General features: G+C 49.1%; 4 protein-coding genes across 4 annotated transcripts; 3 read left to right on the top strand and 1 right to left on the bottom strand.

The window, feature by feature from the left end:
* Positions 1 to 278: 278 nt before the first annotated feature.
* On the top strand, positions 279 to 791 carry GUITHDRAFT_63623 (hypothetical protein; the record flags this gene model as incomplete). The annotated part of the gene is made up of 1 exon (XM_005841591.1): positions 279 to 791. One exon carries the CDS (start codon positions 279 to 281, stop codon positions 789 to 791), a length of 513 nt encoding a protein of 170 aa, XP_005841648.1.
* A 672-nt stretch (positions 792 to 1,463) lies between these two features.
* Positions 1,464 to 4,257, top strand: GUITHDRAFT_132349 (hypothetical protein; the record flags this gene model as incomplete). The annotated part of the gene is made up of 13 exons (XM_005841592.1): positions 1,464 to 1,507; positions 1,753 to 1,824; positions 2,064 to 2,142; positions 2,187 to 2,281; positions 2,329 to 2,411; positions 2,544 to 2,601; positions 2,652 to 2,694; positions 2,850 to 2,960; positions 3,169 to 3,216; positions 3,610 to 3,680; positions 3,735 to 3,780; positions 3,829 to 3,897; positions 4,027 to 4,257. The coding sequence occupies 13 exons, from the start codon at positions 1,464 to 1,466 to the stop codon at positions 4,255 to 4,257; spliced, it is 1,050 nt and encodes a 349-aa protein (XP_005841649.1).
* Positions 4,258 to 7,541: 3,284 nt separating this feature from the next.
* On the top strand, positions 7,542 to 9,833 carry GUITHDRAFT_159152 (hypothetical protein; the record flags this gene model as incomplete). Its single annotated transcript, XM_005841593.1, has 8 exons — positions 7,542 to 7,617; positions 7,732 to 8,816; positions 8,867 to 9,034; positions 9,064 to 9,127; positions 9,178 to 9,271; positions 9,328 to 9,541; positions 9,589 to 9,626; positions 9,674 to 9,833. The coding sequence occupies 8 exons, from the start codon at positions 7,542 to 7,544 to the stop codon at positions 9,753 to 9,755; spliced, it is 1,821 nt and encodes a 606-aa protein (XP_005841650.1). The 3' UTR covers positions 9,756 to 9,833.
* Positions 9,834 to 9,947: 114 nt separating this feature from the next.
* GUITHDRAFT_100146 (hypothetical protein) lies at positions 9,948 to 11,436 on the bottom strand (the record flags this gene model as incomplete). Its single annotated transcript, XM_005841594.1, has 7 exons — positions 9,948 to 10,076; positions 10,120 to 10,203; positions 10,250 to 10,297; positions 10,346 to 10,435; positions 10,604 to 10,684; positions 10,749 to 10,937; positions 11,380 to 11,436. 7 exons carry the CDS (start codon positions 11,434 to 11,436, stop codon positions 9,948 to 9,950), a joined length of 678 nt encoding a protein of 225 aa, XP_005841651.1.
* Between the last annotated feature and the right edge of the window lie 234 nt (positions 11,437 to 11,670).

Consider the following 11,670-nt stretch of genomic DNA (forward strand, 5'->3'; position numbering starts at 1 on the left):
TGTTCTGTGAAAGGGACAAAAGTCTGAGGCGGACTCACCAGTCATTTTTGGGGATCGGACTCTGGGAGCCGCCGAGTGCGGTACTGGGGAGTGCGGTATGTATGGAGTCCGATCACGATCAGATGAGCTGAGACTGAGTCGAGCCGTCTGATCGCATCGCAGGTCCTGCTCGGAGATTTCACAGGTAGCGAGCTATACCACTGGCCAACACCACCCATCATCGAGTCACATCAAGCTATATGTACCAACCGCACGCACCACCCATCACATCAAGCTATATGTACCAACACCACCGGCATCACATCAAGCTATACCAACACCACCCATCACATCAAGCTATATGTACCAATACCACCCATCACATCAAGCTACATGTACCAACACCACCCATCACATCAAGCTATATGTACCAACACCACCCATCACATCAAGCTATATGTACCAATACCACCCATCACATCAAGCTATATGTACCAACACCACCGGCATCACATCAAGCTATACCAACACCACCCATCACATCAAGCTATATGTACCAATACCACCCATCACATCAAGCTATATGTACCAACACCACCCATCACATCAAGCTATATGTACCAACACCACCGGCATCACATCAAGCTATACCAACACCACCGGCATCACATCAAGCTATATGTACCAATACCACCCATCACATCAAGCTATATGTACCAACACCACCGGCATCACATCAAGTGCTTAATGAAAGGTCAAAGCACACATACAGCGGCATGATAAGATGGGAGCGAAAGAAGGGCGGCAGATAAACAACCTGCATTTTCATGCCTTCCACTTCACTAACGAGCCTCCTCAATTTAGATCAGGAGCGATCAAGGCCACTTCAGCTTTCTCTTCTCAATTTTTCGTGTCGAATTCTATGATTGTAAATCATTCTCAATTTATCCAGCGGAATTGTTATGTGCACTTCTTTGGTTGTTGTGTGATATGACGGTCCTGCTTGTTCCTGCTTTCTCCTGCTTGAGGCACTTTTTCCCTTATGCGAGTAAAACTTATCTCTGGCTCAATGCTGAGGTTCCAAAATACGAGTCGAGGAGTGCGAAGACTTGCGTGACTGATTCGTTGGAGCTCCTGAGCTGTCAGCTGTGATTCTTACGAAGCCGTAATCAGCGTCTTTGAAATATCATCCAAGTTCGGCAACTTTCATCGTCAACGCCTCATCTATTCTCACTCAACGATCTTTGTTCTATCTGGTTCGAATTTCTTCTCCATTGCTACCATTTCATCCTGCTCCACTCCGTCCCCTCGCAGCCATCCTCATCTATTCCTTTGTTTCTACCGGCTCCCTGGTACTTGCCTCCTAGCCTCCTCTGAGTCACCCTACGCTTCCTTCCCATGTCACATGCTCGCATCGCAAGCTCGTCGATATTTGTGGGGTGAAAAAAAAACTCCTTCCCCCGATCTGCTGTCGGGTGGCCGCAATGGCACCGAGGAACAGCGGGTCAAGGCGGCTGAAAGCGCGAAGGTGAGCGAGAGCTTGGAGTAGAAACACGGCCGTTGGCGTAGGTGGTAGGAGTAGGGGATGGAGGGATGGATGGATGGAGGGATGGAGGGAGGGAGGGAGGGAGGGAGGGAGGGAGGGAGAAACATATGTATCGGTCAGATTGTGGGGTGAAAGCTTGTACTTCCTCTCAGGAGGCAAGGTTGACGATATTGAATTGACACATGAGTTCGATCGATGTGTAATGAAAGAGACATTTGCAACTTCAGGACAAGGATTCGACAAAGATACTTTGATCAGATCGTCGAGATTCTTCCAACTCTCGCATCAAACTCAACGAGGTTTGCTTTTAGCTGGCATCACGTTGGCTTATACCTTTAAAGAACGCTTGAAGAAGTGGTCTTGCGGAGATTTACCGAGAGCGACGACTTCTTGGACTGGTCTTCGCTACACGCAGAGCTGGATCCTGGGGTTACAATGCATGGAAGACTTCCAGAAAGCCGAGCGAACAGGAAGAAGATGCAGATAAAGAGCATGTGGATGCCTGCCATCCGAAATTTCATCTCATGCTTGTTCTCAGCTTGTCTTGGGCAGATGGGCTCTTGCCTCAAGGAGGAGTTGCAGTCGACTTCTGTGGAGGGTCAGGGCATCTTGGGCTTGTGGGGAGAGAGTGAGCGGGGCTGGCAATTAACATCTTGTACAGGTTCTTGCAACGTTGCGAAGTGATGCGACGATATACATCGTTGAGAAGAAGGGGGCGCATTGTGACATTGCCCAGAAACGATCGGATCTGATGGGGTGAATGGCATTGAACTTGGAAGGATTCCTTTCTCAAGGACATGCAGATTGAAGAATGTGAAAGTCAAGAACCTCGAAGTCTCTGAATTTCATGAAGCTTTTGATGTAGGGCTTGGGTTACATGCTTGCGGTATCTTTGATCTTGCTTATTGAATGGTCTAAGACTCGTACAAGGGCCTGCTACAGATTTGATTCATTCCAAATGCCTTGCAGCAGGCATGTTTCACGTGTAAATGAATGCACTGACTGATGAGTTCTCCAGGTGCAAGCTATGTTCTTGCTCCTTGCTGTTACGGTTTCATCTCTAAGGCACTTGATAAGTGTGCACATGATGTTTGCTCGTGTTCCTCTGAGCTGGCTGCACAATCAGGTACAAGTTGGAGTATGTCGACAAAAACACGAATGCAGACATGGTAATGCTCACACCTGATGATCTTCCGCCACAAGACTTGGAGTACGAATTGTCTTCTCTGCCTGCGATTCCTTTTCTTTAACTCAGTGTGTTTCATTGTTTCAACTTCAGTTCAGACTTCCTGGTAAATGCAGGTGTTTCTTCATTGCGATTCAGTGCTACCTTGCTGATCCTGTTCGCTCTCAAGCGAGCTTGGCCGGCACGCCAGCACTCGGGGGATATTTCTTTGTACGGGGAAGAGACACGGACCCTCAGAGAATGCTCAAGGTCTTCCTGTCCTTGCGAAATGAAATTTGAAGTTTTGTTCGTATAAGGCAAATGGGTCAGTAGTGGACCCTTCGCAAGACATGGACGAAGTGGAGGAGAGGGAAAACCAAGAAGAAAGGGTTGCTGCTGCGAAGGCGCGAGAAGATGCTGTGGTCGTTATGAAAGATCTGTCTCCGCATACCACTGAGACGAGACATGCGTGCTGCAGGTTCGAGCTCGAGTGTATCTGCAGGCAAAGGAGCAGGAGGAAAGAGAGGTAGTTTCTTGCCGTTGCCGGATTGAACTTAAAAAAGGGTGTGATGCAGATGAAAGCTCCAATGCAGACTTCCGTGAGGCTGCTGGATGAGATCCTTGGAGATGTGAATCACTACTCTTACTACGCCGTGAATCATAAGTCTGCCTAGATCCGTGCAATAGCTGACAAGAATGATTGTGCTATGTTGGACTTTGACAAGCAGCGTCTGCTGGAGGTTTCTCTGGTTACTTGATTGATGCGGGGATGATTGTGTTTCAGATCAAGCGATCGACCTGGGGCTGCGGAGTCTCTTTCCCTCGCAGTCAAACATTCCGCAAGCTTGTCGATGTCTCCCTCTATTCTGCCATTGCTGTTGTTCGAGCATTTCCCTTTATTTCCTGACTGTTCAGCAAGGGATCTGCTGATGGCACATTTTGGCCAACCGAATACTCCTTCACGGAGCAACGCGAAAATTTTGCGCGTAGGTAAATCTGTGGAGAGCTGAGGAACTTGCAAGCGTTCTTACATCACGTTTGCAGTTGCATGTTTGCAGTTGATCTAGACAGAAGTCTAGCCGCTGAGGAGGTTAATCTTCGAGCATCGATTTCGATACTTGACTCTCACAAATCTCAGACGGGATATTTGGCCACTATGACCAGCATGTGTGACGGTGACATCGATGCGGCAGGACAGAAGAATCAGGTGAGAAAGAGGCATCGATTCGGCCTATGGATTGACTGGCACAAGCTTCTCATAGGGCGTCCTGGCAACCGAATCGCCCAAATATCAATTGCAGCCATACAGCTCTGAGGATTTATTTCACCCTTGCAGACAGGTTTTAAGCGATGGAGTAGGATCCCCAGGTGTCGGTGGGTCCACCAGTGTATCCTGGAGCAATACCCTGGAGGAAGATCAGGAAGGAACGACACTAGAATGCGGACTCACAGCATTGACTCCGTTGAAGTAGCCGGGATGGCCAACAGGGTAATCGGGGGTGCCACGAAGAGGAGGATGGCCACCGGACCAGTTGCTGCGATAGACGTCAGCGACAAGGGATCATAGGCAGATTGAGTACTGACGGGTAGTTGAGCATGGTGGACTCAGGAACAACGGCGAAGAGCTTTCCTCCGATGGAAACAATCTACAAGCTGTCGTTAGGCAAGGTAGACACATTTACAATTTGACACCAACATGTTCAACCAAGAGGTTCTTAGTTCTTTGATGCGATCAGCATACAAACACTACCTCGACAATCAAAAGGCAAACAATCGAACAATTCAACGAATAAACGTGAAAGATTACGATGAGACCAAGAAGCGTGGCTCGACTTGGTGAAACCAGCAGATGCATGACATCACGCAAGTCGAAAGACAAATAACATAGGAGGAAGAATGCAAAAAGAAGAGATAAAGAATGATGTGACTGAGAACATATTTGCCAAGCAATCAAAAAGTAGGAGAAGGTGATAAGAAGGACGTACACTGAATGGAAGCCCGGACGGAACTCAAAACAAGGCAAGCAAGCACAAAGCAAACAAGTTGGGGAAACTGGCAGCGTGCAGGAAAGAGGGAGAAACTGGAATGGAAAAGAGAGGAGGGAGGATCTTGCAGAGAGCAAGCGGCGTCATGAAATTGACGAATCACTTACGTTGAGCATGGCGCCTCTGTGAAGAGCCACTCCCAGGGGCCAACACTTTTAAAAAAAAAAAAAGTATAAAGCTACCAAAGAGTATTGACTGTACATGCTTATACTTTTGGTCGCCGGACGCCGCGTGACCGTGGAGGCTCGGAACCCGGCCGCGCCCGGCCGGGCGGCAGCGGCGGCCAGGCGCGGCCCTAGTGAGGAGTAACAGTGGCGACAGGCTCGGCCCGGGAAACGTTGATGTTTTTACATTCGCCCGGCGCGGCGCGCCGCGTGACTCTCAGTGTGCCACCCGGACTCCCGGACTCCGAGGCGGCGGCGGCGGCCGCGCGGCCGGGGGCGGGCGCGGCCGCGCCCGGGCCGGGCCGCGAACCGTGACTCTCACGGGTCGGACGCTGAGTCACAGAGCCGTCACGCCAGGCTGGTTGAACTTCCTTTACTACTCAAAGTTAAGTTAAAATTGAAACAGTACGACTCAGGACAATCCGACAGGAGAGTCCGACCGGGCGAGGAGGCCCAGGCTTGACCCTGACGTGACACTCCGAGGCTCAGTCGCACAGGCCAAACGGCGCGGCCGCGAGACTCACTGAGAGCCTCCGAACTTAAAAGTCAGCGAGAACCAAACCTATCACTGTTCCTGTCGGAGGCTGCTGTCCCCCAAACTTACTGACACCTTGAAAGTTGAAAGTTCACTGAACTGCGCGCAGGACTGAACTTCGGAAAACTTGCCAAGTCAGTCCCCGTCGCTGGCGGCGGCGCCGCCGACTCGAAGGAATGAACTTCCAGGCCGCCCGGCCGCCGCACTGCCTCAGGGGCCGCCGGGCCAGAAAACGTCTGAGAGTGACACTGGAGTCATTTTCAAGGCTTCCGGCGGACCGGGCCGGGCCGCACTGCGCACCCGGCCCCCCGTACCGTACGGTGCCACGGCGGCCCGGGGTAAGTTGAGCCCCGGCCCGGCCGTGCCGCGAGCAACGTGGGAGAAGCTTTATATGTGTCGTAAGCAGAGGCGTCCTGGTTCATCTTGGGGATGTACCCCTATGTATTAGTTGAATGAGGTGGGTGGTGAGGAGGTGGTCTTGGGCTCAAGAACCGTTTGGCGAGATCTGTCACTGGGTATAGGCTTCTGGGGGAATTCCGAGGATTCCGGGGGGGGTAGGTACAAGATTGCTGTGGTATACTACCCCTAATTTCATTGTGGGGTGGTCAGATTCAGCCAGTGGTGTTGGGATGATATAGATCGTGGGCCTAGCATGGGTTGACGAAAACCGGTGTGGACCACCGGTCAAGTTCCTTGAATGGGGGTGGTAAAAGGATCATAGACCTTGATCAAGGGGTAGGGTGCCTCTCTTTCTTTCTTTCTTTCTTTCTTTCTTCTTTCTTTCTCTTGGGCGTTCTAGTGACCGCTCCTTCAGCCCGCCGGATTCTGGTAACCCCCACCTCCCTCCTTTGAATCGATAACCCCACCCTCCCTAATCCGTCATCTCTTCGGTACCCGCTGCTCTTCAGTATCTGAACTTTGACCCTACCCCCCAACGATGGCAACCATGGCATTCAGCCATTGTTACACTTGAACCCATCAACTATCACCGATCTTAATAGGGGAGATAATAAGAATAATCACAGGGATAGTGGGTCAGTGAGCCATCAGCAACATTCGACACTCTTACCCCACCCCAACAGAGCAAAGTGCTCGTTCGAAAGTTTCTACCTCTACCCCACCTCTATTCCGCGAACATGTACCCCGTCCCTCCGACAAGTTGTCCATTTGATGCACCCACCCGTTGTGGGATCCAATCCACCCCTTCCATTATACATCCAGGGGTTCTACCCACCTGTTGTCGAATTTTGAACTGGATTAGCACCCACCTTCGAGTCTATGGACATTCAAAATTTGTCACCCGTGCTTTCTAGTTCCATGTACCCACCTTTTTCCAAGAATTTTCATAACCCTACCCCCACAGAAAGCTACAGCTCCACCCACTGACATACACCTATAAAACACTCTGGTACCCCGTACCCCTGTCAGACAGAGTACCCTACCTATCCATAGTACCCACTGATCCTGCATGATCATTACTTCAGCATTCTCATGCACCTCAGTCCTCCACAGAGACGGTTGATGCTCATGACCCGCCCGTCTTGTGCTCATCGTTGATATTGTGTTTCTCTTCTCTTCTCTTCTCTTCTCTTTCTCCTCCCTCCCTCCCTCCCTCCCTCCCTCCCTCCCTCCCTCCCTCTCTCTCTGTTATCCCCGCCCCGGTCTCTACCGACCGTCTTCACCATCTATTCTTGCTGTTACTGTGCATGGCAACTCTCCCTTTTTGTCTCTCTGAATCAACTTCAAGGGCTATTTCTCTGATACTAATTCCTCGCATTCAAGTGTCTTCACAATAATTGCTGCAACGCTCCCGCTACAATCACGATCTTTCATTTCATCGCTTGTTTCTTGCCTTCAGTCACATTTAGGCTTCTAGGTGGAGATACATCTTGTAAGTTTAGGTTGACGAAGGATTTTTTTTATTAATTGATATTGTTTCCAACATTTTTGTAGATTGATATCTTGCTACTAGGTGTGCAGCGTTGATCCGACAACATGCAGACTCGTTGAATCCGGATACGGTTATTTTGGATTCTTCGCATAATAGCTGTGCAACGGATCAGCCGCATAGGGAGTTCAACTTCGCAAACCCGTATCTCTTATACCAATGCTGCCTCACTCGCTTGCACAATTTTTTCATCTTAGACCAGCCGGTCCGGGAGCTTTGTTGACCGCAGCTACGGGTGCAGTTGGCTTGAGTTTGGTTGCCCTTGTGTATTATCGACGGATAAAAGAAGCATTCTCCAACCCCAATGAGTCGGACAGCTGTAGTGAAGCTAGCACAGATCAAACAACAGAACAAGTCAGGATCGATGTCTATTTTGGGAGTCAAACTGGAACCGCGGAGGAATTTGCGTTGACCATCCAAAAAGAGGGCAAGATGAACGGGTTCGACGTGAAGGTCATCGACCTTCAGTCTTATGATGTTGACACCTTGGATAGCTCTAACTCAATCTTTGTAACTGCAACATATGGGGAAGGTGATCCCACCGACAATGCGAAAGAATTCGTTGAATGGCTGGTGCACAAGGCTGATCCAGATTCACTGAAAGGGATGCAATTCGCTGTTTTCGGACTCGGAAATTCACAGTATGAAAACTATAACACGGTTGGCAAAACAATTGACAGCCATTGTGAGCGTCTCGGAGCCACAAGGATAATGGAGTTGGGTCTAGGGGATGATGACAAGGACATTCAACAGGATTTTGAAGAGTGGAAAGAAAAATTGTGGAGGACCTTGCATGCTCACTTTGATGTCGATAGGGTGAAAGAGAAGTGTAAAACGGTAGAGACCGAAATATCTCGCAAGGACATTCGTGAGAAGGAACACAAGTACAAACTCGAGGTGGTGTCAGAAAGGACCGCGATGGAATTTCCACAATCTTCTTCTGTGCACTCCCTGGACACAAATCCCATGGTCAACATGACAGTAACGTGCAATGATGAGTTGAATAAGTGCACCGATCGTTCTTGCCGTCACATTGAGCTTGCATTGAATAACTCCGGATTGGTATATGAAACTGGTGATCATGTTGCAATCTTACCTGACAACGACCCGCACGATGTGGAAGAGCTCGCGCAGCGTCTTGGAGTGAGTTTGTCTTCATGGATTTATTTGGTAGACGATGATTCGTCTTCTCCATTTCCTTGTCCATGCACGGTTCAGAAAGCGCTTTGCAACTATGTTGACATCAACGGCATGCCTAAAAGAAGTTTCATCGAGCACTTGGCAATGAAAGCTATCGATAGCAATGAAAAGCGACGCTTAGAGACGATAGCTGGTCGAGACGATGCAAGTGTTTATCAGCAATACATATGTGAGGGAAGAAGGAATGTATTAGACCTGCTTCGTGAGTTTCCCTCTGTGAAGCTATCGCTGCATGTAAGATATTTCTTCTGAAGTTTCTTCTTTTTACTGAATTATTTTGGCAGGATTTGCTTGAATCGCTGCCTCGGTTGCAACCAAGGTTCTATTCTATCTCGTCGGGAAGCAACACTCATCCGGAGTCAGCCCACGTCACCGCTGTAGTAGTAGACGACATTTTGCCTGAGGGCAGGAGGTTCAAGGGAGTATGTACCAACTTTCTCAAGCAAACGAAGGTCGGTGGGTCTGTGAAAGCTTTCATAAGGAAACAACATTCAAGCTGCCAAATGATTCAAGGACTCCGGTCATTATGATTGGAGCAGGAACAGGTCAGTGATACTTGGAGCTTTTGCGTGCGTGAAGCGTGACTGGACACCAGGATTGGCTCCGTTGAGGGGAATGTGCCAGCACCTGGAAACTTGCAGTGCACGAGGAGACGAATTGGGCCACAATGTCTTGATCTTCGGTTGCAGGTCGATTGCAAATCTGGAATGAAAATGCTTTCTTACTTTCTTACTGTGCTGGTCAGGTCTAGCAAGCAGGATTACATCTACGAAGACGAGATCAACCGATGGTGTCAAAACAAAACGATCAGCAGCCTTTTCCTTGCGTTCAGCCGTGAGAACCCTCAACAAAAGGTTTACGTACAGAACAGGGTCAGGGAAAATTCACAGCTGCTTGTGGACCTGATTGAGAAAGGGGCTTACATTTATGTGTGTGGGAGCACCTCTATGGCAAAAGAGGTAGGGTGTTTGTCTGCACTTGTACTGCTGTGACAGAGCGTCCACAGGTCAAGAGAGCGTTTGTAGGTTGTTTTCAAGACACCAGGTATGTTTTCAGTTTTGTCTCTTTTCCTGTGCTAACTTTCCCACAAGGCAAATGTCGACAGTGGAAGCAGAGGATTTGGTTCATTCGCTATCTAAAGGTGGCAGATACCTGCAAGATGTTTGGAGTTGAGCTCTTCTCTTACTTTTTCCTTGGCTACGTCTTATAAGAGGCTCGTGACGTGTTTTAATATCATAAAGATTGTAAGAGAAAAGATACAGGAGATCGGCAAACCCTAACCCCACCACAACCAACTAGTCACAGTGCGTGATGTTGATCGGGCTCACTTGTGACCTCCCAATTCAGGAGGAAGCTTTGATTTGATTAGTAGAGGACCAGGCAATCAGAGATTAGAACCTGATCTAAAGAAGAGTACTCGCTCTTCTCCACCTCCCCCTCAGATGCCGCTGGCTTGGCCGCGTAATAAGTGATGGCAAGGATTGCCGAGATCACCTGCAGAAACGTGAATGATATTAACTCATCAGGTCAAAGTTACGAGCAGGAGACTGAGAGTCGAGCTCCAGGAGAACGAACGCGTGGGTTTGGAAGAGACGACACTGACACACTGGCCTTCCTGTTCCTGATTGACGGTGAGGACCCAACAGAAAAGGTGCGTCAGCCTTTACCTGCCATGCGCACGCTCCGTAGGCAATGTCAACAAAGCTTGTGATGCACTGAGAGGACGGTATGAGATGCTACGGGGTGTCGGATCATAAGGGCACCTGAATGCGTGCTTCCTGCTCCTCTGCAAGATCTTCCCCCGGCTGATCGGAATCGAGCACTTCATCGCACATGGCTGTTAGCGGAGCTACCTAGGTTGTGAAGAATGAAAATCAATATTCTTCTTGTGTAGTCGCTGTGTCAAACTTTCGATAGTCTCTGGAGTTCTCCGTCTTCAATCTTCTGTCTTTCGCCCTATGCACTTGTTCAGTCGCACATGTACAGAAAAAGCAGATCATTTGGAACAAGAATTATATCACCTGAAGAATTTGCTTCTCCTCTCGGGCTGAGGGATCATCCATGTCATCTCCATGTATTTGTTCCAATCGGTTGTCGATGACCTGGTCGAACGTCAACAAAAGTTTACACAAGCCGGAAAGAATTGATGACCCATCGACAGCCCACCTGAACTCTGTCGAGGTCGTCGCTCAGCTTCTGCTTCCATGAAAGATCTCCGCTGGAAATCCACGTGCAATCTTGCTCGCTCTTGAACTTCGGGCACAGCTTCTCGCGACAGCATGCGAGCGCCTTGTCTCCCAGGTCGAGGGTGTCACCGTTCTGAGGCATATTCATTGTCCCCAAGAACATGGCGACCTGCGGAACGTCAGCTGCCAACTTCCACTACAGCCATTGCATTACTGTGCAGCATTTGGCTTGATCTGAGGCTGGATGAAGGTGAGTAATGGTGGAAGTGTGAGGAAGCTGCTGTCTCTGCTTCTCCATGGCAGCCGCATGGATCGCAGCTTTCAGATCCCCAACCTATGCCTTCATTGTCACACATGATCGATTTGGTTGTAGCGCAACAGAAAAGACTGTTCGAATCAAATATTGAACAAAGATAGCGAGATTAAATGGGGTGAAATATAGACAACTGCAGACTGCCAGAATGAGTCGTTTACTGACACGTCGTCAGTCCAGAATTGCTTGTGCACGCGGTAACAGTAATGAAGGGAATTTGCATCATCGCGTTGCTTGAAGTATACATAAATAACGTATTCAAACTTGTGCGGTATCGAGGTGTTGCTGAATTCCCTACCTGGCCGACGACAGGAGCTGCCATGGCCGCCATGGCCATCAGCATCAAGCGCATCATTTGCCTATTCCTGGTATTCTCTAAAACGTTTTTTACTCATCCCAAAACCTGGCTTAGGATTAGGGTTGAGGGTTAGGGTTTAGGGTTTAGGGTTTTAGGGTTTAGGGTTTTAGGGTTTAGGGTTTAGGGTTTAGGGTTTAGGGTTTAGGGTTTAGGGTTTAGGGTTTAGGGTTTAGGGTTTAGGGTTTAGGGTTTAGGGTTTAGGGTTTAGGGTTTAGGTGTGTAGCGCAAATT

Source organism: Guillardia theta, assembly GCF_000315625.1.
Source record: "Guillardia theta CCMP2712 unplaced genomic scaffold GUITHscaffold_3, whole genome shotgun sequence".
Taxonomy (NCBI): Eukaryota; class Cryptophyceae; order Pyrenomonadales; family Geminigeraceae; genus Guillardia; species Guillardia theta.